The sequence below is a fragment of the Cyclopterus lumpus genome, chromosome 17 (genome assembly GCF_009769545.1).
Source record: "Cyclopterus lumpus isolate fCycLum1 chromosome 17, fCycLum1.pri, whole genome shotgun sequence".
Taxonomy (NCBI): Eukaryota; Metazoa; Chordata; class Actinopteri; order Perciformes; family Cyclopteridae; genus Cyclopterus; species Cyclopterus lumpus.
In genome coordinates this window covers 14,133,283-14,160,043 of record NC_046982.1, presented here as the reverse complement: position 1 = coordinate 14,160,043, position 26,761 = coordinate 14,133,283, and the positions used below count along the sequence as shown (strand labels likewise).

The 26,761-nt window shown below is 41.8% G+C and overlaps 2 protein-coding genes across 4 annotated transcripts; both read left to right on the top strand.

Moving 5' to 3' along the window:
• Positions 1–219: 219 nt before the first annotated feature.
• On the top strand, positions 220–17,312 carry twsg1a (twisted gastrulation BMP signaling modulator 1a). Its single transcript, XM_034554725.1, has 5 exons — positions 220–864; positions 1,769–1,927; positions 10,271–10,370; positions 15,134–15,394; positions 16,831–17,312. The coding sequence occupies exons 2-5, from the start codon at positions 1,802–1,804 to the stop codon at positions 17,010–17,012; spliced, it is 669 nt and encodes a 222-aa protein (XP_034410616.1). The 5' UTR covers positions 220–864; positions 1,769–1,801; the 3' UTR covers positions 17,013–17,312.
• Positions 15,283–26,748, top strand: ralbp1 (ralA binding protein 1). 3 transcript variants are annotated; one of them, XM_034554723.1, is made up of 11 exons: positions 18,175–18,224; positions 20,004–20,076; positions 20,163–20,465; positions 21,711–22,154; positions 22,277–22,626; positions 23,170–23,331; positions 23,768–23,899; positions 24,181–24,291; positions 24,401–24,522; positions 24,634–24,754; positions 24,951–26,741. In XM_034554723.1, the coding sequence occupies exons 3-11, from the start codon at positions 20,216–20,218 to the stop codon at positions 25,251–25,253; spliced, it is 1,995 nt and encodes a 664-aa protein (XP_034410614.1). In that variant the 5' UTR covers positions 18,175–18,224; positions 20,004–20,076; positions 20,163–20,215; the 3' UTR covers positions 25,254–26,741. The 3 variants fall into 3 exon arrangements, with proteins under 3 accessions (XP_034410615.1, XP_034410613.1, XP_034410614.1); XM_034554724.1 differs by lacking the exons at positions 18,175–18,224; positions 20,004–20,076 and adding an exon at positions 15,283–15,394; XM_034554722.1 differs by lacking the exon at positions 20,004–20,076 and having other exon boundaries at positions 18,148–18,224; positions 24,951–26,748.
• The last annotated feature ends 13 nt before the right edge of the window (positions 26,749–26,761 follow it).

Sequence of the window (26,761 nt, the reverse complement as noted above, 5' to 3'; positions counted from 1 at the left end):
TTGTGTTTAAAGATGGACTTGCCTAGTCGTTTGCCTTGGCTCACATTCACTTTTCTGAAATAAGTCACTCCGAAATCTGATTCAAGTTTAAAAGGCCTTGGAATCCTCCATTCCTCGCTGACCGTCCTGCATGCCTTGTCGGCAGGAAGTGGGGCCTGTTGTGGTGTTTTTGATGAAGGACAACACGTCAACACCTGTGGAGTGAGACGAGCCATCAGAGAGAAAGTTTCTGCCGCGGGCTCGTCGCCACAAAGGAGCTCAGGGGGAGGAGGACGTGTCTCTGCGGGAAGTCTGCGCCACTTCACAGCTTCCGAATCGCCCTTTTCTCACATAATGAGCGCACTCACAAGGCCGCTGATAAGACGGGAGACAAAGGACTGTTTAATGGGGTTGGGGGGTGGCTCGGGAAAGAATTGCTTGTGTGAAAGAGGCTCAAACGGAGCCCACCTAAACCGACGGACAATCACCAGAGTGTTGTGGGCTAAAAGGAGACGCACGGAGACGTTTTTAGACAATATTGACGCACACAAAAACTCCAGGGATGCGCACGTGTAAATGTTGTGTCTTGGCTCATGGTGCGGTGAGTCATGCGTGTCCGCTCCACTGAAGACCCTGCGGTGTGTGTGTGTGTGTGTGTGTGTGAGGCCCGCTGCTCTCCTCCTCAGACGTTGCATAGAAAATGGAGTGTGTGCCTTTAAGGCGCCCGACTGCCTGTCGCTTTCTGCTGCCGAGGGACTGACGCCCTCTGGACACAGTGGACACTTGAGCGGCGGCAGAGACAACACCGTCCTGGAGAAGTTCAAAGAGAAAACAGCCACTCTCCCTCTGGAAAAGAAAAGTCTCGGACTTGTTAACGGCGTTGTGGTGAGTTTTTAAACTCCTTCTCCTTTTTTTTTTTTTTACAGTATGTCGCTGTTTCCCCGCACTCGACTTCTCTCGTGGCTGCGCGCGAGTGAAACCAACGTTTTCGGTGTTTTAGCGATGAGCCCAAAGAAGGTGAAGAAGAAGAAGAAACGCGTTCGTGATTGAGGGAGCTCGTGTTTCTCACATGTTGTGTCCGTCAAGTGGAGGGGAATGATGTGTAGCTGAGTGGCGCTGGCGTTAAAAGCAGAGCATTGAGACGGCGTGTCCGCGCGCTAAACATGGGGGGAAAGAGGTGATAAGAGGCTGATGTTGCCAGATGTGTGCGTGTGTGTGTGTGTGTGTGTGTGTGTGTGTTATCCCACAGTAACCAGTTCTGGCTTTGAATGAAATATGACGCAGGCCTCACACAAAAGTGATGTTTACATGTCAAATGTGTGCTTTTTCTGCATCACAGAGCTGTGAAACACACACACACACACACACACACACACACACACACACACACACATATATATATATATATATATATATATATATATATATATATATATATATATACACAATTTAGCATAGGAATTAAGAGTTCACATCACAGTGTGTGTATGAAGGTATAACAAAATCATTATGCAGTGTTAAAATCTGCTCAGGAGTTGATGGATTCAAAAAAAGAAACGAGATTTACCTTTTTTAGATCTGTATTGGGCAACAACAGAAACAGACCTCAGTTTTAGGTACGAGGAAACTAAAAAGTGTAGTTTTGACATCATGCACCACTTTTTCACTTTTTGTGTCTTATCTTTGATGCACCGACTGCAGCTTTTTCCTCCTGTGGAATGCTAGTGATGAAGTTGTGTTTATTTGTGCTGGTCCCTGAGGTCCTGTCCTGTGTCTCATGTTGATGTAGGTGTTTCCAGTGCCGTGCTGGTGAGCTGTCAGGATGAGGCCTGGTCAGCTGATCCTCCCCGCCGCCACCGCTCTCCTCTTCCTCCTATCAGGACTGTCTCTGACTTCCGGCTGCAACAAAGCCCTCTGTGCGAGCGACGTCAGCAAGTGTCTCATCCAGGTAAAGGACCTCAAGGTTTTCACACACTCTATAAACACACTTTCACTGAGAGCGTTGGATTTACACAACGTCTGGACCACGAACGACGACTCCTTCCCCTTTCTGAAACCTAGCTGCACCAAAATTCTGACTCAATCAAAGAAACCAACTCACACCACTTCACTAAATGTCCTCTTTCATACTTCCAATATGGACTATAATGTTTTTTTGGTGTCAGGCGGCTGTAAATAAAATATATGTTTTTTATCTTTAAAGATCCCATATGATTTCTTAAAAAATGTACACAGACGTTGCCTTTTTTTGTTCTCTACTTCACTGCTCAAACAAACTTTGAGGCTTTGTGGTTGCAGATCCGAGTGCTGATCTTTTCTGTAGATTAAAGTGGGAACTTTCTACATGAGTGCAGCCAAATTTGAGCTTTTCATCCAACAGTGTCACAGCTGTTTTTGTGTAAGTGGAGATTGTTGTTTTTCTTGATCAGAACACAAGTTAAATGTCACCTGCAGCCAGAGTTGAGTTCAAGTTAAGAGTCAAATCCTTCTTTTAATCCAATTTTAAATGAGCATTAAACTGGCAGGGCAGACTCAAAACTACACACAAAGTATGTCTCCTCTATTATAACATCAGTTTTGTTCAAATACTTGAAAAACAACACCCAGCCGGAGACAAAGTTAAGTTAAAATCTGTCTTGACGGAGATGAAGATCTGGATCGGAGAACAAAGATGTAATCTGTTGTGAAGAATTCAAATGCATTCCTTCGATAAGCCAAGTGAAGTCTGGAGGGAAGGTTTTCCCAGAGCGAGCAGCAGAGATGTGATCTAAACGTCCAGCTTCATGCACACCTGCTCTAGTAGCACTGACTTGTCTGACTCCGACAAGTCACTTTCAGGGAACACTTCTTCTCTGATTGATGTGAGCGTTCCTTTATTATTTTCACATCAACTCCTCCGACTCTTGTTGGCTTTCTGGCATCACTTCCTTCGTGTCACTTTTTCCCTCCCGTCTGGAGCCCAGTGTGAGGAGCAGAGAGGCGGTACGCAGCTACTTTACACAAATTCTGTCATGCCTTCTAGTTATTTTTTAGGGGAAAACATGGCGAGAAGTGTCAGCCTGTTTTTGCACTACCTGTCAAGTCAAGTTTGAGCTGCTGCTTGTCCTCTGTTCTTTGTGTGTGTGTGTGTATGAACTGTGGGTTTAGTGGACCGGCCTCACTCATTAACATCTTTAAAGTACTGTATTTAACGTCAGTGGCCATTTCACCTCTCTGACCTCAGTTACTGTGAGTGAACGACAGGTTGTTCTTTGTTTTTATTTAGCAGGAAGTTGAGGTAGACTAGATTCATGGCACAGGAAGTTGAGCTTTTTTAATTAGAGCTTTAAACAGTTGGTTAATTAATTAATTATTATTTTTTTAGGATTCTTTTATAAGATGTGCATTTTTACCACAACGCCACCAAGACCTTCCACTAAACCGAAAATATATCTGCAATTTTAATGATCAATGTTTTGCTTGAATCCATTATTAAGCAAAATGTCAATCATACCTGGTGAGGATTTGATGCTTTTCTCTTTTAATAAATCATTTGTAAACTGAATATTTTGGGATTTTGGACTGTTACATTACATTACATTACATTTCATTTAGCTGACGCTTTTATCCAAAGCGACTTACAATAAGTGCATTAAACTATGAGTCCAAACTCAGAACAACAAGAATCAAGCAAGTACAATTTCTTCAATAACGTTAAACTACAGAGTACTATCGTACGTGCCATTTAAGTGCTACTAAAGTGCTAAACAACAAAGTGCTATCAGTAAGAGCCATTTAAGTGCTACTAAAGTGCTAAACAACAAAGTGCTATCGGTAAGGGACATTTAAGTGCTACTAAAGTGCTACTACGGCTCTACCTTCCCTATTCAAGTTATAGTCGAAAAAGATGTGTTTTTAGTTTGCGACGGAAGATGTAGAGACTTTCTGCTGTCCCGATGTCAATGGGGAGCTCGTTCCACCAATGAGGAGCCAGCACAGCAAACAGTCATGATTTTGTTGAGTGTTTAGCTCGAAGTGAAGGAGCTACAAGCCGATTGGCAGAAGCCGAGCGAAGTGAACGGGCTGGGGTGTACGGTTTGACCATGTCCTGGATGTAGACCGGACCCGATCTGTTCGCAGCACGGTACGCAAGTACCAATGTTTTGAAGCGGCCACCGGTAACCAGTGAAGGTCGCGGAGGAGCGGAGTAGTGTGGGTACATTTCGGGAGGTTGAAGACCAGTCTAGCAGCTGCATTCTGGATGAGCTGTAGAGGTCGAATGGCATTAGCAGGTAGACCTGCCAGGAGGGAGTTGCAATAGTCCAGCCGTGAGATGACCAGAGCCTGGACCAGAACCTGTGCCGCCTTCTGAGTGAGAAGAGGTCGTATTCTCCTGATGTTGTACAGCATGGACCTACAGGAGCGTGTTATTGCGGTAATGCTGACTGTTGGTCAGACAAAAGAAAAAGCAGCTTTCAGGCATCCCTTTGGGCTGCAGCATTTTCTGGCTGCACTTTGCAGCTAAAAGTTAATTTATTCCCAACTTTTACTTTGGCCGCCCATCAACCTAATTATCCAAACGGCCGCTACGAGCCGCCACAACATCTTCCCATAGACATTGCACGGCAGCTTGGCCGCACTTTGCCGCTGCGCTGGTGTGTTTTCGATATTTGGCAATAGTTTGCTGTTGTGTTCGTATTGTGCTGAAATGGTTGAACACCACAAGATGAGCAAATGCGATCTTCCTTAGTTTCGTGGTTCAGATTTCTGAACAAATATGCATGTGTTGAATCTCTGGGCCCTTCGGGGTCCATTTGGAAAAGTAGACCTAACCGTCACTAAATTGTAATGTTGCTTCAAGGGAAACTGGCCTTCGCAGCGACATTACAACTCAACAAAAACATGCAGGGCATAAATACTTCAATTATATGCATCTAAATGTGACTCTTGAAGCAGCAACCAAAAAAAATTAATTGAATGATGAGAAAGCAATGAATTTATTTAGGATGCAACTTCAGAAACACAATAGCACACTTTTAGTATCTGTTGCTTTTTGTTTTAGGCCACTTCAGTCTTGGTCACAAATTAACAAAGTTAAAAGTTCAGATGATTTTGACTGCACATACAATCTGTTAATTGTTTTGTTTCCTTTGAAAAAAAAAGTGCCACAGTCCATTAATCAGAAAAACACATATTCCATTTACAAAGATTAAATGAAGAAAATAGCCACTTTTACGGGTCTCGTGGTTCTTTTCCCAGATTACAGGGTGCAGACTTCGTGCTACCAAAACCACCAGCTTCCGCTCCTCCTCCTGTCCAATTGGAAACCTCCTGTGACCAGCAGACCATTGGTGGTTGCTGCCTGCTCTCCGTCACTTCCAGGTGGCTTATTTCTCCTGATGGATCGTTGTAGCTCTGTAGCTTCCGCGACCCCGCCGACACCGACTCGCTAGCTGTCAGGGCTCTAGAAGCTCCATGTTGCATGTGATTAGTGGGATCTGCTGCCCGACGCTCGCTTTTACGCTCTGCTGCCATCTCAAGTCATTTGTCTGAATTCCCCCAAAACCCCTGAGGGTGGGAGAACCCAAAGGGGGGGGAGGCTCGAGGTCAGGAGGAGGTGTGTGTGTCTGTTGGGGGAGGTTGGCTGAGGGAAATGTACAGTTGGGTGATTCAGAGATTCACAAGCCGCCTCTGTCTGGGCCGGGCTGTTCCGCAGGGCGGGGCGGCCGCTTTCAAAGGGAACACAGGGCATCGGTCGCTCGGCAGGACGAGGCACATGTTCACTTTCTCTCCAGAGTCCTTTTGTCTCCTTGCAGCTGACGTTTGGCTGACTAGAGCAGCTCCCGCTCGAGGGAAACCTAATGGGAGCTTTTAAAGTTGTTGAGATAACCTCATCCAGTTTAGTGAGGACGCTATTTTTTTTTTTGTTACCAGCTTTGTGATTGTTTAATCTGTTTATTGTTTATTGTTGTTAAATGAAAACGCCCGACACAAGTTTCTAAAACCCGCGGTGACGTCTTCGAATTCTTTTGTCCAACCAACTGTCCAAAACTCAAATCAAATGTACTCCCGTAAACGACAAAGAAAAACAGCCGGTCCTCACATTGGTGGAGCTGGAACCAGAGAATGTTTTTGGCAAAATGGTCGACGTGTTAACCGGCTTTGGATGAAAATATAGAGGCTCAAAGTTTGGGCGTTTTTTATGCTTGTGGTTCCGTTTTTATAGTTTTCTGCACGTGTGCTATTCAGACTGATGGACGGGGAGAGAAAGGAGCAACAAGTGATGCACCAATGTTGTGTTTGGAAACCGAGACCTCAGATGCCTCCACTTGGGAAACAGGCGGTCTGGCCCCCACATTGTTTTGTTATATGTTTATATACCAGGTGTTACGGTGAGAGTGTTTACGGCTATAAACTAAATAATAAAGAATGCATGTTACACAATATCAGGCTATTCTGTTGAGGAATTTCAAACTTGGAAGTCCTCTTAAATGTCATATACAAACTCTGATTAGCACTATTTTCTTTTTAAAGGAATCATTTGGGAAAATTCACTCTCTTATATCAGATTTAGTTCGATGAGGAGATCAATACGAGCCATGTTTCTACACTAAATATGAAGATAGTCAGCAGTTTATTTCAGCTAGCCTGGCTCTGAAAATATATCTTATACCTTGTTTGTTTAACTACGTCTGTTAAGATACAAGGAAGTCGCTGGCACATCCATCATGTCTGTTAAAGCATCTTTTATTTCCCTTCATTGTTAAAAAATAATATTTCTGAATTGTGAAATATGAGAAGCAGTTTATTGTATAGATATATAATTCCACCTTTTTTGAGGGTCATAACTACTCCCGGGGTCAGACCTTGATGAGAGGCTGGCGATTAAGTTAACTGTGTGGTTACGCAATCCCTCGACTGGTGAGTCACCGGAGAGCTGTTCATCATTGCCAGGACTGTTGGAGATAGAAAGGAGGAGAAGGAAAATAGAAAGCAAAAGGGAAGAAATAGAGAGGGAGGGAAGGGGGGCTGAAGGGAGAAAACACAAGGCAGGGAACGAGGGGGTTGGGGGGGGGGGGAGTGTGTTGTTTGGGGCTGAGGGGAGCAGCAATGTTCTGTTCTCCAGGTGTTTTCTCCTCGGTCCCTCCCCTCCTCCCCACCTCCCTCATCGCGGTGACCTTGACTCGGAGGAATGTGCTCCCTGTTCTGTGTCGGGAGAGAACCGAGGGGGGAGAAGGACCCACTTTTCAACCCCACCTCCACGTTCTGAGTTTGCTTTCCTTCACCGTCTCGACTTCCCCCCCGAGACCGGCCGACGTGGAGGAATGAAGCTATTTAAGTGTTTGTTGAAGAGCTATGGATCAGCTGAGGTTGGATGGTTTTTGGATGCTTTGCAGAAGCTCTTGTAATAATATTAACTTCCATCTATAAAAATCAACGAGAGAAGTTCTCTGCAAGAGCGATGTTTTTTTTCTTCCCCCTGCCTGTGCACGAAGCATATTGAACAAAAATGAAATGTCTGTAAGAAATTGCAAGAAATGATTAAACCGGATGAACATACTTCTTACACACATACGTTTCATAACAAAGCTGTGAACCAGCAGTCTCTCAACTTTTCAGCATTTAGTTCAGTCTGTTATTTTCTTGGAGTTCATTTATTTATCTATTAAGTTTCATATTACTTGTGTTATCTGTGTGATACTTTTGTTACAGGAATATATATATAAACAAATTATTTGTATTAAAAATTAGAATCGGTTAAGTGTATTTTATTTGAATGTCTTTAATTAAAACTGGGGGCAATTTGTGATAAGCATTTCATATTCAGTTTTTATTGCTATGGTTTTGATAGTGTTTTTTTAGATGCTACTAAATAAATAAAAACTAGAGGTGTTTGTTGATATTAAGAACTGATCAACATCCTCTTCCATACGGCATGGGCCTTATTGGATTCATTCTGCAGTCCCGTAACATGAATGTTACTGATGGCATGAACACTGAATATTATAACAACCTTCACAACCAACTTTAATCTGGATCTATTTTGCTCAGCTGTTATGGCCGAACCATTTAATATGGTCAGCATGTTCTGGTTTATAACAACCAGCTATAATAACGTGCATTTAAGCAAAGAGCAGTGGGACGGTCGCTCAGTCAGGCTTAATGATCCGAAGCTCTATTCTGTGATAAAGAAAAGAAAAGAAACGCACACAGAAGGCTGCAAATAATACTATGAAATAAATACAAGTTAAAGTATTAGCAGCAGTAGTACTCATGGTGCAAAGTAGCTCCATTTAATGTGTTTTAACAACTGTAAAAACTGTTTCATCTGTAACTATGTTTATTTTTGTATGTTTTACGTATCGTAGAAAAGAACTATGACTATCAGACAAATGTAGTGGAGTTAAATATTAGATGGATTAGAAGTGTAAAGTAGCATACAATGGAAACACTCCAGTAAAGTACAAGTACCTGAATGTGTACTTGTGTTAAGTACAGTACTTGTCACATGCTGAGCATGTAAAAACATTCAAGAAAAGGTTTTGAATACTGTGAAGTTGGACGTGTCAGAACCTGCTGTGTTCCTGAATTGAAATACAGCAACGGGTTGTTTTTCTCTCACAGTTATGACCATGTTACGTATTTCTATAGATGCCACACATGCCACATGTTGTCATAGTTACTTAATTGTTACTTAATAGTTACTGCACGACATCAAGCAAACCTGCAGCTGTTGCTCTGGGTGTGTGTGTTAATGAACCTGTTTGTACAGTGCGTCTATGTGTGTGTGTGTGTGTGTGTGTGTGTGTGTGCTTTTACATGTTGTGTGTGTTTACATGTGTGCTTCTACATGTTGTGTGTGTCTATGTATTGTGTATTTATACATGTGTGTCCATCTACATGTTGTGTGTTTATACATTTGTGTGCGTCTACATCTACATGTTGTGTGTTTATATATGTGTGTGCATCTACATGTTGTGTGTTTATACATGTGTGTGCATCTACATGTTGTGTGTGTCTACGTGTTGTGTATTTATACATGTGTGTCCATCTACATGTTGTGTGTTTATACATTTGTGTGCGTCTACATGTGTGTTTATACATGTGTGTGCATCTAAATGTTGTGTGTTTATACATGTGTGTGCATCTAAATGTTGTGTGTTTATATATGTGTGCATCTACATGTTGTGTGTTTATATGTGTGTGTATCTAAATGTTGTGTGTTTATACATGTGTGTGCATCTAAATGTTGTGTGTTTATACATGTGTGTGCATCTAAATGTTGTGTGTTTATATATGTGTGTGCATCTACATGTTGTGTGTTAATATATGTGTGTGCATCTACATGTTGTGTGTTAATATATGTGTGTGCATCTACATGTTGTGTGCTTATACATGTGTGGGCATTTACATGTTGTGTGTTTTCTACATGTGTGTGCGTCTACATGTGGGTTGTGTGTGTGTGTGTGTGTGCGCGCGTCTACATGTTGTGTGCGACTACATGTGTGCATGACATGTATTCTTCATTTAACTTTAACATGTAACGGACGTTTGCATTTTCCAATTGCACTGAATATCTCGGGAGGAACAATTTTTTCTCATGGCAGGACTTTGAAAAGGATATTTGTAAAAAGGCAAAAAAGAATTGGCATATCGGATTGACTACAATTAAATAGTAAACAATAAAGCTCAACCTTTTTAAATAATATATAAGTCTGTAAATACTCTACCATTCTCTTTGAAATGTAACAACACGTGGAGGTTGCACGTCGTTGCTGCTTGGCTCAGGTGTTCCCTCCTGAGTTCACCTGTTTGTTTTTCACCCTGTTTAACAGCTTAAAAACACCTCAATACTTTTCTTAATTCTGTTTAACAAATGGCATGTTAACATGAGTTTCAGTCCGCTACAAGAAATGCAACGATACTTCTGTTTGCGGTCATTTAAAAGAAAAAAACTCAGATTCTTGAATTATTCCTCTTATTTAAAAACATACAGTGCAGCAGAGAGAGTCAGGGAGTAAAGCCAATATCAACACAACACAAATGATAACACTAATAAAGACTCATGAAAGTATCATGTCCAATATCTGCTCCTCGACTCCATATTATCAGCATAATATTTCAAATCAGTTTTTTTTTTTCACTAATTAAAAAGTGAAACAAAACGGACATTCATAACCATCGCACTACCAAACAACAGTATTTTATTTTGGTAACAAAAGTGTTTTGTATCCCTGATGGTCTTTGGTTCTGTTTTATATCTTACTGGTTTGCGCGTGTGTGTGTGTGCGCGTGTGCGTGTGTCCTGCAGGAGCTGTGCCAGTGTCGCCCGTCAGATGGGAACTGTTCCTGCTGTAAAGAGTGCATGTTGTGTCTGGGGAACCTCTGGGAGGAGTGCTGCGACTGCGTGGGTGAGTGCTGCGTCTCCGTTTATTTGCAACATGTTTCGAGCTGACAGCAGCAAAGTTAAGTCGGCATATCATTTTGGACTTTTCTGTGTCGCCCACTCTCCGTGAAGACGGTTGAGCTGAACGCCTGTAAAAGAGCAAAGAGTTGCATTTAAGATGTCCCGGTGATTCATTTGTCAGGTTTGCTTTCGGAAGGTTGAGGCCCATTTTAATTAGATTTTAATGTCATTTAGTTTCCTTAGTTCAGCCTTCATGTAGGATTTGATGTGCTGCTGCTGTGTTCACCTGCCACTGTGGCCAGAGCAAGACGTACTTTTCCCATCATGTCTCCCATGACGACAAGGAGTAAACACATTTCTATAAATTGCAGTCTGAATTTATAAAAGAAAATTACAGTTTTAAGATGCTGTTTTCATATTCAAAGTTTTCTATTCAAATTCATTTTTAAACATAATTTTTTAGACTTATCCACTGAACATATTGTGTTCTTGTCATAGCTGGTTTCATAACCTACAGCCAGTGATAGATTTGATTTAGTTGTGCATGTAGATTTCTATAACAATGACTGGTGACCCTTTACTTTAAACCCCCATTCATCGTTTATTAACGTCTATTCTTTCCACTGGCCGTCAGGGGCGACTCCTCTGGTTACGAAAAGAAGTCCGATTGTATCGAAGTCAATGAGAAAATGACTCTACTTCGTACTTGATTTATTACATCAGTAAACATTGTGACCGTGAGTTTATGTCTCAAGTCTTCTTCCACAGCACGATGTTCATTCAGTGAATTATGGCCCATTTAGAGTAAAATGGATGATGAAGCCAATAAGGCTACCTTGTAATTGACAGGTCTCTACCACCGCGTTGTTCGGTCTGGGAATTGTCCGTGTTTTTGTCTTCCAGCTTTAACTGTGTGTTTTCAGTTCATTAAGTTTAATTGTTACATTTTTGGTCCCCTGAAAGTCTAATATCGTGTTCGGTTGTACTTTAACTTCAGCCTCTCGTGTCACTTCTGGTTTTTCAAAAAGCCAAGATGGCGACGCTTAAAAATGCCGAACTCAAGGCTCCAAAACTGTAGCCCACAAACCAATGAGTGACCTCACGGAGACTCTGTCCACATCTTGTGTGTATATATACAGTCTGTGTTTATACAGAAGCCTCTGCTTGTGGATGCCCACTGGAGGAGTTATACTTACACTATTATATTTGCTGACACCTACATTATAGTATTCTATAAACACGTATATTTGATTTTTACATACAACGTTATAAATGCTAAATTGAGGGTTAAAGTAAAGTTACCAAATGATTTAATGTCCAAAATTAACGTCAAACCAATATACGGAATATGCATGTGGTAGAGTAATTGCAGCTCTGATATATCAGCCATGTCACTGTGATGTAGACAGTATTTACAGAAGCAGGATGTACGATGAAATTAGTCTGGCTCAGTGTAAACAACACGCTAGTGTGCAGTGTGATGAGTTAAATGAAACACAGGTGACAGAAAGTGATAAGACAGTAAGATAGCAACCCCATAATTGATCATCCCGGGATTGCAACATATTTAAAATGATTCTGGCACTAATCTCATCTCACACATCTCACTCGTCCCATTCACCCCGCCGCCGAGCATTTTCTCCTGGTAGTAAGCCTGTGAAAAATGAGCTTGTGGCTGTAATGCACTTGACAGTTGAGAAGCACGCTGCTTTAGAAAGGAACCCGTTTGTTCAGAGTGTTGCTGCTCTGATACGAGATGAGTGTGAGGAGAGTGAAGCCAGATACCCAAGGTGCCTCTGAGAGGTGGCAACGTGGAGGTTAACGCAAAGCAGAGCCCAGAGGGACTGCCGTTTATGAGAGCGAAGGAAATTACAGGAGTACTGTCACCACGAAGTAGCACCTACGCATGTGGACAGGAAGTCTCGAGGTCCTGCAGAAGATCAAAGGATGGAGGAGCCGGGGGAGGGGGGGCGGCGGGATGAGGAGGTCAAACCCGCTCAAATGAACTTTGACTTTCAGCCTCACGGCGATGAGGTGCTGTGGGGGTATAAATCCCAGCGAGATCCAAAACAACCGGATTTGTGAAACGAGAAAACATTCAGCTTGTTAACGCCTCTCTTCATCTGTAACTTGCTTCAAAACCAGCAGGGGGGGACTTGTGAAAGGGAGGGGGAGGGGCCGACTGGGCCTCAGATTCAAAGAATGGGGGCACTTTTGTAAAATAGGTAAAGATGTGTGTGTCGGACTCAGATTTAAAGACTTGGTTCTATTGCAGCAAGAGACACAGACTCATCGTGGTCATTCTGAATCGCTTTGAGGTCGTTGTTCCTCTTTTGTGGTCTTTTGCATCTCTTTTTAGTTACTTTTTCTGGGTCTTTTGCATGTTGTTCTGTGTCTCATTCTGCATCACTTATTTGTCATTTTGTACGTTGTTCGCAACGGTCATTATTTACATTTCTTTTTGTAGTTGTTTGCATATTTTTTGTAGCTGTTTGATTTACTTTAAATCCGCGTCCTGTGAGGAGCTGCTGGCAGCTAGGGGCGGGGCTTAGGTGAAAGATGACGCAACGAGGCGACTGTTCATTCTAAACAACAATTGGTGTCGATGCTTCAGGAGCATCAGTTCTATCAAAACCTGAGAGTATTTCTTAAGAACAGCAAAGAACGGCACGGAAGGCTTTTCTCGATGGAAAATATGTTACTGACCTCACTTTGATACAAGAGTTTGATTGACAGATGGTTGATTCAATCACCTGACGCGTATTTTTCATTCTTTTTAAAAACAGTGTCCTATGTGACAAACACTCTGGTGGGTCCGGTTCGGTCCACCTGTACCCGCTGGGCCAACTACCCATCCCCGTCTGACTCTGGTTGGGTGGTCAGTTGCCTGGGCCACCCTTGCCTTCCACTCTGTCTGTACACCAGCAGGCTCTCAGATCAGGTTTGACAGACAGATATTACTGTACGTGCTGACAAGGAGGCTTTATTAAAACTCTTTCATGTGGAACACAAATGCTGTGGCTGAGCCCTGAACTTGCTGCTGCACAGATGTTACGGTGGTGGAGCGTTCCTCCCAAACGGGCCTTTTACAGTGGGCCGAGGACAGCCTGTAACTTTAAACTAGAAAATATTTCTTATTTTTACGCTTTTATTATTTTTTTCTTGCAGCGCTAGCCTTATGACCACTTTTAGTAAGTTTCCACTCTAAACATGTTATCAGTGCCAAACGCTGGCTACTTTGAAGAGTGTATCTGCGAGTGAGTGCGAGAGAGAGCAGCCCGGTCGTGGAGCGGCGGGGTGAGGACAGCTTGTATTTTGGAGGAAGGGAGGAGGAGGGAGTGAGGACACGAAGGGAGGACCCATGTGTAAGCTTTATCTAAAACAGCTGTTCTGGCTCTGCTTTTAGCATTGGTTTGTAATCCAATTCTACTGTCGGACTCGGCTCCCCATTAAATGATTTACCCATTAGCTGTAATTCACTTTGACTCATTTGAAGCCTTAGGAAGATCATATCAGAGGATATGGGGACTTTGTCAAATGATTACTACTGTATTAAGAAATTAAATGAATTGTTTAAAGGATCGTAATTGAGACAAGATACTCTTGACAGTTGTGTGGTTTTACAAAACGGCCCGTGTGAGTTTAAATCATGTGTGAAGCCATTTAACCATGCCAATAGGCCTAAAGGGTCAGTTTCCCCAAATCACAAAAGAAAAAGAAAAACCTGAGTGGCATCTATATGTGGAGATACTTTTGGTTTTATTCACCCAGATTTTAAGATCTCCCCCTAATGATATTTCTGCCTTCAAGACTGCAGCTAGCATCGAGGACATGAGGACATGTCCTTGCTAAGATATCTGTGAATTTAAGGATTATGATTCTGTATTCTCCACTATAATTGCATACCTGGCAGTGTAGAGAAGGCTTTGAAAAAAAATATTTAGAATATACAGTAAATGAACCAAGTCAGTTTTGCTTACATAGTCTTCTTCCAGACTAGTGGAAAAAAGATATCCATTTAGGTGCTTATATTACTATTTTGTCTATTTGCGTCTGTAGATTTCTCCTAAATTCACCGAAAGTTACCGTTAGATAATTCTTCATTTTCATATTTAGAAATATGTAATCTAATAATGTAATCTAAGTAATCAACTGGAGAAGTTTCATGGTCACATCAATTAGTTTTCTTTTACCCTATTAACCTTTAGAGTCTTGCACAATGTAGGTAATTGTACAACACGGCTGTTTTCTCAAACTTGTACCTGCGCAGCACTCACATACACCAAACGTTCTGGTTTCATTCCTTTCTTTATTCTAAAGTAAAGTGATCCACTGGGGACGTTCAGTGATGGTATCTATTGGGAAATTGGGATACCCTAATCAACTGCATGTTCTCCCCTTAAACCCTATCCTAATGCAAGGGAGGTAAATGGACTTTTTGGTTTGAAAACATACCGTCTTTGCCAGCACGGAAATCCAGAAAGTACACTGAGTTTTCATAAGGACTAGTGAGGCCTGGATTAAATCAGAGTAACGGGGATAATATCTCTGGAAATTTTAGAAAAAGAAAATCTTTCAGGACTGTGACCACCATAAACCCCATTACCATGACATTCCATTCACCTCCATTAGATAACAAGTGACGGATGCTGTATCTCAAATGCCCTGTGCAAAAAAAGCTATCTGTATGGCTGAAAAGAGACACACTATTTTGTAATTTTCATGAGCAGACCTTTCTTAATGTCTTCATCCATCCTTTCATGTCAGGGATGTGTAACCCCAAGAACTACAGCGACACTCCGGCCACGTCAAAGAGCACCGTGGAGGAGCTGCACCGTCCGATCCCCTCGCTGTTCCGCGCTCTCACAGAGGGCGACGCCCCCATCAACATGATGGTGGTGTCCTTCCCCGTCGCCGAGGAGCTCTCCCATCACGAGAACCTGGTGTCCTTCCTGGAGTCGCTCGACAGCCAGCCTCAGAACGTCTCCTTGCCTAGCAACAGTATCCACGCCAGCTACGACACTCAAGGTGATGCTTGAGCTTTGAAGGATTGTTTTAGCCAAAATCTGTATTTTATTCATATTAATCTATACACTGATTGATATCATTCCTCTTCATAGGAAGTTTAAGTTTTAGTGTAAAATAAGCACACAAAGGTTTGGATGTCCCCGAAATAGACATGTGACCTGCGGCTGAATGTCGTTACTCAAGTACTGTACATTACTTACTGTAAATATTTTGTTGAGGTACTTTGATTTATGGTATTTCCATTTTATGTTTCTTTATACCTTTTATTCTGCTACACTGCAGGAAATATTGTACTTTTTACTAAATTCATCTGACAGCTATAGTTAATAGTTACTTTGCAGATTGTGTTTTGATTTTTGACATATAAAACATATGATGACCGTATGATTTAACTACCCAACGGTGTATAAAGGAGTTAGATTAGCTGGACGTCGACTACCTACAAGCTACAGCGCCTCACAGTAATAATGACCCTATAATATGTGACACCATATCTGCATAATGAGTATTTTTTAGAGAGAATCTGTGATCACGTGGACCACTTTTCACTGGAAAATAGAACTGAGATGATGAATTGAATGATAAATGTATCAGGTGACAGAAAATTAGTCTGCAAATTAAAGAAAAATCAGTTTTATATCATTGTAAATTGAGGGTCTTTGAGTTTAAGGCTATTGGTCACTTGGGAACATTTAAAAACACAAAAACAATGTTTTTAATCTGATTCTGATCAGTAATCACCTGATTATTTAATGATAAAACTGCAATAATGTACTAGAATTGCTAGTTTCACTTGCCAGTTGCAGCGCTATTGGAGAGAAGCCATGCAGAATTAAAGGACGGTTGGCTTGCTGTTCGATAATGTGCAGCCTCACATTGGCTTGAAGCTCCAATAGCCAGCTTGCATCTAACATTACTCACACAAGTGTGCTTTACTCACGTGCACATTGCTGTTACATACTTTTCTGGTCCTGTCCGGTCCAGTTAAATTTATTATTTGCATTTATGCACACTCACTAGGACCCCGTGGTAATAAAACTAGGCCCCGCCCAGAGCTTAGGCACACTACAAAGTCTTGAACTGGGTCAGGTTTTCATCATTTCAGGGGGACAGGACTGCCAAAAGACCTCCAGTTTAGGTCATTTTAACTGTTAAAAGTGTTATTCCTGTGCCATTTTTTTATTTATTTTTTTCATTTGTGGGTGTTTTGGCTGTCTGCCTCTGAGCCTGTTCTATTTGATGTAAAGACACACTCATAATGTGAGTGTTCCCACAGAACCGAGCAGTTAACTCATTAAGCTAACCAACACATATGGTCATACTTAGTTGCAGCAAATTAATTTCCCCCCTGAAGTTATAGTAGGAACATTTTACTGGATTTGTGACTCACATTTTGTTTTCTTCTTTCCCTTTTCTAAAAAAAAAATTCATTTCAGAAAACATGTGCACGGTGGTCTACTTTGACGACTGCGTGTCTATTCGTCAGTGTAAACTATACTGTGAGTCAATGGGAGGATCCAAGTACCGCTGGTTTCATAACGCTTGTTGCCAGTGCATCGGACCTGAGTGTGTAGACTACGGCAGCAAGGCTGTGAAGTGCATGAACTGTCTCTTCTGAAGTGCGGGCATATATTGGTACCAAATGTCTGGGCCATACTAGAGGACTGAGGGCAGAGGAAACTATGACTGTTATGTGTTAGCATTCCTCAGTTACTTGTAAAATACCCCCTACATCCCTCCGCCTACTCCAGAAAATTGTTTTTATTCTGCTGTTATGTTTCACTGTATATTTTTAGATATGTTTTCGATAGTGTTTTTTACTAGAGGTGTATATGAATAACGTATTTTTACAATTATGGTCTTCTAAATCCCAGTCGCATGCCAAATAAAGAAAAGTTTGGTGTCTGGTCTTAAAATATGTTTTCCTTCTCTAAATATTTTCTTTAAATTATGTGTTTTAAAAAGAAAAGAAAAAGGTGCATGTGTGGAATAGTAGATGTTTGTTCTCCCAGTTGCGCGACTCCCGCTCTAATCTTAGCCGAGTGTTGCCCGAGTCAGGAAACACATCATTTCCTGAGGAAACAAAGTTGTTGTTATACCATTCTGGTCCACAGGTGTTCCAGTGCTCACTGACCGTCTCGTGCAAGCAGAGGGGAAAGGGAACATTTACCGATGCCAATCTCTCTCCGCCACACACAAGTGCTCTTTGTAATGCCAGTGCATTTTCAAAAGGGCAGCAGGGTGCCATATCACTGATTCTGTTCGCAATTGGCATGCAACTGCAGTTTGCACTGACTAATGTACCGGATGCACAATGAGACTTTTTGTTTGTCTCATCTTTTTCTTTTTTATGATATTGAATCACAACCTCATTTTGCATTTGTGGCTGTGGATTTGGAGCAGTCAACAAGGATCAGAGGACTAATGTGTTTCATATGTCAGGATGACCACCAGTTGTCTGAGTGCAACCACAGCATTTGGGAAAGTCCACATGATTCAGAATAGCAAGCGGTTTCACTAAATTTAGATGATAGTTGCTTTTCAACACATTGTTTGACAGTTTATCTTGTACACATGCTTGCATTACAGCCTAACCTGTGGTTGAGATCAAAATGAGACCACAGCCTAAACAGTCTTCATTAAATCCAGATCATTCTGGGTCAAAAAACCTACACATTTGCGGTGAGAGTGCCAAGTGAGTTATAGATTGGCCTTCGAACTACATTTCCCACCATACAACTGGGCTATCGCGCATGCGCAGATAGGTTTATTTAGTATACAGACAACCGGAAGCTCCACCTCCGAAATTGACCGAACGGGATAGTTCTTGGTAAAGTTTTTTGTGTTTTGTATTTTGGGTGTTCAATGACAGTACAGCGTCTACAAAATCGAGTTCAGTACACGCAGCTATCTGTATACACAATGTTGGTTTTATCTGGACGAAACAACGGCTTTAACCGTGACGATAGGCTGGATAACCAGCTAGCTTAGCAGGTTAGCAGCTAGCTGAACTACCGTTAGCATATGGGCCCCTCCAGTGTGAGGACAGCTGCTACTTTCTAACTGTTTATTTAGGGAAACGTGCTTTAATTCATTACTGAAGAAACTAGGAAGAGGTCTTTTAATATCGAGTTGTGTGTTTGATTAATCTTTCTCTGTAAAACGGGACAGGGTGAGTCAATAGTGAGGAGGATAATCTGCCCACAGCGAGGGAAGATTAAGATGCCACACAAACATCATGCATTGTGTGTTGTGTCACGAGTTCAATTAAAACACTGAGTGTACGTATTGCTGTTGTGTTAAATAATTAACATATTTGTCGTCATGGTAGTGCAGCATATTTTCTCGGATGCACCATACAAAACACTTGACATGCATCTAAGTTACTGTTGGTATCAAAATGTCGATATCAGTTTTAGAACCTCCTAAACAAACAGCACCCTGGTCGTTATGACGTATCTAGTCTACTTCCTAACTGACGGTTGAGGAGTTCCCTTTTGTCCTTAATCTAAAATAAAATGCAGACAGACAAACTGTTTTTTCAAAGAATTGCACAAACATTCAGCTGAGCCTTTGTAATTGTATCTACCGTCATCAGGGCTGTGTTTCTAATGAAGCACCGTTTCTAAAGAGGACGGACGTTTTTATTTTGCTAACTGTGCATGTCAGAATTGGCTAAAATAGAAGTAGGACATGTACGATGTGATTGTCCATGTAGCAGAGCCCCATCTGGTGGGTGGACATTACTGTTACATTTGTTCAGTTTACACAGCCATTAAAATATTCAGGAAAGAAAAAAAGAAGTAGAAGCGGGGAAGAGCTACATCTTGTTTTATTGTGATTCTAACTGTCTGAGTGCAACATGCTTTAGTTTTGGTTTACAGATTAATACATCTGTAACGGATTTTGAATATTAGTCTAGATGGAAAATTACATATTTGACATACACGATTACAGCTTGTCTAAACAAGTCATTAACTATTTATGTTACAGCTGTGTTCTGCACTTAGTCTAACATGGTTTCCAAACTATGCGTACAAATGTCCTTTTTTGCAGAACTATGAATTTAGATTTGATTCGTTGTGGACAATGAATGGATTTGGGTTAGATTGCTATTGCTATTGCTGTTCATGTACATTTGTGTTGCTATAATATGCTCTTAAATACGTATAAACTACTTCTGTTATGATTAGCAAGGTTCTTAGTAGAGCCAGAGTTTTTTTTACAACCTTTATTTAATTTGATAAGCTCATTTTGATTGAGATCTCCTTTGCAAGAATGTCTATCTGAGCGCAGCAGGAAACGTATAGAGATAAAACGTACATTGCAACAAACCAAGTTCAGCCATACGTATGATTGCAGCATACACTACTCAAGCTGCATCAAAAACAATTGCAGACATCTCTAAACGGGTCCAAGTTGAAGGGTTAAAATCATTAACTGGAATGAGACATACATCCTTTAGTAATTCCTTACATTGATTGTGAAATGTACTGTAAATCAGATTTTTTTCAAGTGCTGTTTATATATAGTTCCTTGTTCAAATATAATCCAAAAGTCAACAATAAATATGCAAAAAATACAATTACAATCCATGAAAAAAACCCAGGCCTGGCCCCCATCTGTCACATAACTGAGGAACGGATAACGGAGATAACAAGCAGCAGGAATAATGAAAGACTGTGAGCAAACTGGACAACATTTGAGATTATCTGTGAAGTTAAATGCAGGGTTGTATTGTTTTATCTTGTATTTCTTCCCACTGCAGGTGTGATGGAGAGGTGATGTGTCAGTCAGAGGAGTGAAAGGGTCAGAGCAGTCATGACTGAGTGCTTCCTGCCCCCCAGCAGCAGCCCTGCAGAGCAGCGTAGGGCCGAGCACCCAGGGGGCGTGGCCCGCACCCCCAGCTCTGAGGAGATCAGTCCCACCAAGTTTCCCGGATTATACCGCACTGGCGAACCATCGCCGCCTCATGATGGCCATCACCACGAGACACCTGATGCCTATGTCTCAGACGATGACAAAGAGCACGGCAAGAAGAAGAACAAGTTCAAGAAGAAGGAGAAAAGGAGTAAGAACATGTCCTGTAATTTCAGCTTTTTTTTTAACCTTAGAAATAGTTTGAAAAGGCTCAGGGTCACTCACTGAACATTTTAAGGATCTTTGAGCCATTTTCCAAATGTAGTCAAAGCAATAAGAAATTGCTGAAAGCTCTGGAAATCTTTCATTAAGTGTGCTATACATTTTCGTCAGACTAATCCTAATGTCTGCTACATGTTTATGAGTACAAAAAATAACAATCATAGTAATGAGAACACTTTAAGGTGATTTTCAATAAAAAATGGTCTTATAGGCAATGTTGAAAATGGCAACAATTTACTGGGTAAATCTCATAGAAATACTGTATATATTGTTCTCACCACTAAATGATCATTACTGCTGCATTTTCACATTGTAATATACTGTATTAACTTAATTATGATGTGATATCTCTTATAATATTACATTTTTGGCAACCTTGCATGCAAACAGTATACTTGGTCAGTATGCAATTGGCATACAAATGAGTACTAAACATTCCATAGTCACCCATCTTCTCCTTAAACATCTTTGAGCTACCAAGCACATACAGGTCATCTACTTCAGGTCACTTACCTTCATCTGTAGTGCACCTGAGGACTGAATACCATTGTAATGTTGCTGAAGGTCACCCAGTATTAGCTGTTGAGTTGAGACAGAGCTTCCCACTTTTCCATCCTGTTGGCGGTTGCTGCCTGTACCAGTGAGACATGTTCCTTTACTGGGAATGTTTTTCACTGAGTGGTTGTTTGGCTCATTGTCCTCTTTGTATCAGGATTCTTCCATGTCTGTAATTAGCCCCTACACCAGTGTAGAGAGGAAAAGATGGACAGTTAAGAGCACACCCAGATAGCCCAGTGAAAGTGTGTCTCAGGCAGCGGTGGGATACAAAGCGCTTGTTCTATGGAGAACTAGAGGAGACGAAGAGGCTTCTAACTGTCTCTGATACTGTGGTGGAGCTGTGTGCTCCGAGGAAAAAACTTGAACTGAGCCTTTTCTAGAGAGAAGAGGCGTAAGGTGCTGTGGGAGCTGTGCTAAATCTGTGGCTGACCTCTTTTCTAAGTCCCCATTCTCCCCCTCCTTCGCTATCTCCTCTCACACATTTCCTTTCCTATTCCTATTTCTTCACTGCTATCATGGTTCTGTCCTAGGAGGAGGATAAGAAAAGAGGGGTGTTTCTCCCCTCGGTTCTAACCCCATTTCTTTTCCTCTTCCGATTCTTTCTTTACTTTCACAGCGGAAGGCTACGCCGCCTTCCAGGAGGACAGTTCAGCAGATGAAGCAGAGAGCCCGTCCAAGATGAAGCGCTCCAAGGGAATCCATGTGTTCAAGAAGCCCAGCTTCTCCAAGAAGAAGGAAAAGGACTTCAAGGTGAAGGAGAAAGAGAAGGAGAAGGGGCCCAAGGAGGACAAAGCCAAGGATAAAAAATCAAAGGACCTGACGGCTGCAGACGTGGTTAAACAATGGAAGGAGAAGAAGAAGAAGAAGAAACCCACAACAGAGGCAGAGCCAGTCCCAGTGGAGATCCCCACCTTCAGGCCCATTTTTGGAGCACCTCTGACTGAAGCTGTCAAGCGGACAGCTCTTTATGATGGTATCCAGCTGCCGGCTGTCTTCAGAGAATGTGTGGACTACATTGAAAGTTATGGCATGAAGTGTGAAGGCATCTATCGGGTCTCAGGTATAGAAACTTTGAGCTGTTGATTTTTCCATCATCTTGCAAAAAAGGTCTAACTAGGATGTGAATGTGTCTCAATATTTTTAAGTCTGATTGATACTCACATCGACGTCTTTCCCTCTCAGGTATGAAGTCCAAAGTAGATGAATTGAAAGCAGCTTATGACCGTGAGGAGTGCCCCTGCCTGGAGGAGTATGACCCCCACACAGTGGCCAGCCTACTGAAGCAGTACCTCCGCGAGTTGCCAGATAACCTGTTGGGCCGAGACATGGCCCAGCGCTTCGAGGACGCCTGCGGTCGGCAGGTGGAGGCTGAGAAGATGACCGAGTTCCAGAGGCTGCTGGCCGAGGTGTCGCCGGAGAGCCGACTTCTTCTCTCCTGGGTCATCACGCACATGGATCACGTCATCGCCAGGGAGGCAGACACCAAGATGAATATTCAAAATATCTCCATCGTCCTCAACCCAACCATACAGGTCAGAGAGGAATACATTCATGGAAAAGATAAAAAGGGAAGGAAATGGGTAGAAAGAAAAAATGAGAAGTAATTCAACAGTCACATTAAACATCAAATCGAAAAATGTCTAGAGCTCAGGCTCAAGTGTACCTCAAAGATAAGAAAACTCCCCATAGCTACACACTACCCAAGTTATTATTGGAACCGTTTTCTGTAAAACCCTGGCCTAGTTTAATGAATCTAATGTATTCCCAGAGGGAACGTCTCTTTGGCTGCTCCACTTCTTCTGAACCAACAGCAGCAGGAGCCACAACAGCTTTAAATTAAATCTAACACTTCTCTCAATTAATGAGTGGAGTCCAGAGTCAGTTTAATTAGGCAAAGTAAAAATGCAGGAATTTGTGTTGTGGAGAAGATGGCACCAAGACAATTGGGTTTCATAGTACAGTCTGACACACCTTATGCGAACCCTATCATGCGCACTGTAGGACTACATGCAGTTTGTGCAGAACTCTGAACCTGTTTTGCTTTGTGTTCACTGGTTTGTTTACCTTCCATTCAGATTGGGAACCGCGTTCTTTATATGTTCTTCACACACGTGAGGGAGCTATTTGGAGACATAGTCCTGAAGCCGGTGGTGCGGCCACTCCGCTGGTCCAACATGGCAACCATGCCGGCGCTGCCTGAGACTCAAGAGAGCGTCAAAGAGGAGATCCGACGACAGGTAGGTTCAGTCTCGCTGAAGCCAATTCTTTCATTTTTGTCTCAGAATGGAAACAGTCCTGCACATAACTGTTTGTATGGCTTAAACAAACCAAGACTAGATATAATAACATAATATTTTTCAGTTTTAGAGTTTTCACCTTTTGGACAGAGCCAGACGAGCTGTTTCCTCATTTCCAGTGTGACCTTTGTTGTTGACCTTTCACTAGAAAAATGCATATGAAATAAGATGTTTGCAAATAAAAGTCTTTATATGTATTCTCTTAAGCTAATTTCTGTACCTTTTTTCTTGGAAAGAAAAAAAGGTATGATTATCATTCAAAATTGTAGTTTGTCAACAACTGCAGTAATGAAGGAATTCAAACTTGACTGTTGCCATCATTTAAATTGGCTTAAGTAGTTTGAGTGTCTTGGAGTAAAATGTGCTTGTGTTTTAGGAGTTCCTGCTGAACTGCCTGCACAGGGAGCTGCAGGCGGGGGTGAAGGACTTATCTAAGGAGGAGCGTCTCTGGGAGGTGCAGAGAATCTTGACTGCTTTAAAACGCAAACTGAGGGAAGCTAAACGTCAGGTACGTTGCATCTGAATACTATCTGCAAGTATATCTATGTTTTAAAAAAAATAAGGGAACAAACAATCAAACCAACTTTTTGCAAGCTGTTCAATTAAACCACTAATGTAATTTTTCAGTGCTTGTACTGAACTTCAAGCTGTCTAATGTGCATAAACATGGTGGTTATGATGAACACTTTGCCATAAAGTACAATCGAGTAAAAACAATACCGCAAACTACGCCCTCAAAAATCACAATTGTGCTTGTATTTCTTCATCTTTCCTCCTTTGGCCTTTTAGGACTGTGAGAGTAAGATAGCCCAGGAGATTGCAAGCCTCTCGAAGGAAGATGTTTCAAAAGAGGAAATGACTGAAAATGAAGAGGAAGTCATCAACCTCCTCTTAGCACAGGTGAGTCCTTCAAACACACAATAATACAAGTTAATACAGAATGTGTTTGGACCAACAAGACCTGTTAAAATCCACCTGAGATTGAATAATCTTCTGTCTCAATCATCAGGAAAATGAGATCCTAACCGAGCAGGAGGAGCTGATCTCTCTCGAGCAGGTGCTTCGCAGACAGATTGCCACCGAGAAGGAAGAAATCGAGAGACTGCGAGCCGAGATTGCAGACATCCAGAGGTGAGATGAGACTGAAACCATTTCAGCTGCTAAATATGTTGTGATATGATGCACAGCTGGCATTACATGCACTTGTCTCAACTGTAACCCAACAAACATTGTGTTGCTCAGTCGTCAGCAGGGGCGCAGTGAGACGGAGGAATATTCATCAGACAGCGAAAGTGAGAGTGAAGATGAAGAAGAGCTGCAGATGATTCTGGAAGATTTGCAGAAGCAAAATGAGGAACTGGAGGTGAGCAAAATATTCAACACATACTGGCTGTTTCTCATCGGCCTAAATAAAGTCTGAAAGAACACTGAAGAATATTGTTTATGTTTTATAACATTGCAATACTTCGTCTGAGGTTTCAGGTGTACTTTTCTTTCTGAGGATGTGTTTTTTATTTCGTTGGCTTCTCAAACAATGTCTGTGTTTTATTGCCACGTAGAACAAAAACACCCATCTGAACCAGGCAATTCACGAGGAGCAGGAAGCCATCTTGGAGCTGCGTGTCCAGCTCCGCCTCCTGCAGAGCCACAAACTGCAGCAGGAACTGACCGTCCAGCCGCCGGCCGAGCAAACCCTCCCGCCGGCGCAGCCGAGCCCGGAGCCCCGCACCGAGGAGCAAACCAAACGCTCCGTTGCCACGGTGGCTGCCACTGCAGATACCGCTGCTTCGTCCAATGGCAAGGCAGCTAAGGATCCTTCAAAGCCCTCACCGAACAAAGACAAGAGGGACACCAACATGTGAGACGTCACCTCTGTGACGTGTTGTCCTTTAGTGGCTCTCATTGTCCACTGGAGGTTTCACCTTGCTTGATCCATGGGTTCACCAAGGTCATGTTTCCATGCAACACAAACACCTAAAATAAAATGGCTGTAGCGGACAACTGGCTACTGACTACTGTGAGAGGCGAGGCAGATCATAGAATAAAATCCACAGCCTGTGTGAAGGAAGAAGGGGAGAAATGAAGGGATTCATAAAGCAAGGAAGGGGAAGGATAGAGTTTCAAAAAGAAAAGTAAAAGTCAGGCACCTTCCCAGTATATGACAAAGTTTTATTTTTTGCTGGTGAGGTTTATAAATGATGAACATAGACCAGAAATAATCTCCCTGTTGTTCACTATGTCCCTCACCCAGATGCAAATTGGACATTTAGGATAGAGACCACTGTGCCATAACCGAAGATGCCAGACTGGCGAGACCCTGAGAACCACTAATACAAAAACTCTTTGAATAATGAAGAATTTAGGATTGGTCTATCTATATATTATATATTTAAGTAATATTCTAAAGAATACGGATGACTATTCAAGAAATACATTGATTTTAATTTACAGCGTTTTAGTAATATATAAATATGTATAAATATATTGTAGGTGCTTCCTTTTCTTTTGAACATCAGATGCACATAAACACAGTGGCGTTGTGCCTCACAACTGACCAGTGGATGAAAACATGAACGGCAAACAAATACGCATCAAAAGTATATTCATCACTGGAAAATGTAGGCAGACAGCGGGAGGCTGCGTTGTTCCAGTCTCACTCTGCTCTGTCGTGCAATCATCTTCTCCGCTCTCTCTGCCTCTCTTGCACAAACAAGGAAATGCGGAAAATTATATTTCTCCAGTTTTATGATGGATTCACATCTGTAGTGATGATTGTTGTCGCCAAAATATGTGTGCAGAGACACGCAGGAGGCCTATTTAGTTTTGTTGTGTATTTGATTGTGTTTTTTAAGGGTTAGGTTCTTGGTATGTGGAGTTATTGTTCATGGTATCAGTTGGAAGGGAGTAAGAAAATTTAAAAAAAAAACTCAAGATTACAAGTCAATCATTCCATTTCACAACTGATCCATGACGATTGCTAGTACTGTCATTGTTCAGTGATATTTAAAGAAAAGGCATGGCCTGCACTTACTTAACGATTGTGTATATCATTGTAAAATTGCAAATATACTGTATTTTCAGCTTTTATGTTTTGTCATATGTTCCTTTTTTATTATTAATGACCTGTATTTAGTGCGCTAGTGTGACTGCCCCTTCTTTGGTCGCGGGATAATCAAAGCAATCTCACCTGGATTCATGATTCAATGTGTTAATAATCCTGTGACTGAAACAGATAAATGCTAGATTGGGCTCAGAAGCTTCTCGTGAGGTTATTTTCATATTGTTCTCAGCTTTTGTAGCTTATTGTTGCAGTCAGAATAATGCTGTGAAGAATAAAGTGTCGATCCGAATAATTTATCTGCATCTTTTG

Bases quoted from the DNA above. Each gene is read 5' to 3' on its own strand.
- twsg1a (XM_034554725.1), top strand. From the start codon at position 1,802: ATGAGGCCTGGTCAGCTGATCCTCCCCGCCGCCACCGCTCTCCTCTTC. The intron at 1,928-10,270 runs GTAAAGGACCTC...TGTGTCCTGCAG, and splicing joins TCAGCAAGTGTCTCATCCAG to GAGCTGTGCCAGTGTCGCCC. The intron at 10,371-15,133 runs GTGAGTGCTGCG...CTTTCATGTCAG, and splicing joins GGAGTGCTGCGACTGCGTGG to GGATGTGTAACCCCAAGAAC.
- ralbp1 (XM_034554722.1), top strand. From the start codon at position 20,216: ATGACTGAGTGCTTCCTGCCCCCCAGCAGCAGCCCTGCAGAGCAGCGT. The intron at 20,466-21,710 runs GTAAGAACATGT...TTACTTTCACAG, and splicing joins CAAGAAGAAGGAGAAAAGGA to CGGAAGGCTACGCCGCCTTC. The intron at 24,755-24,950 runs GTGAGCAAAATA...ATTGCCACGTAG, and splicing joins AGCAAAATGAGGAACTGGAG to AACAAAAACACCCATCTGAA.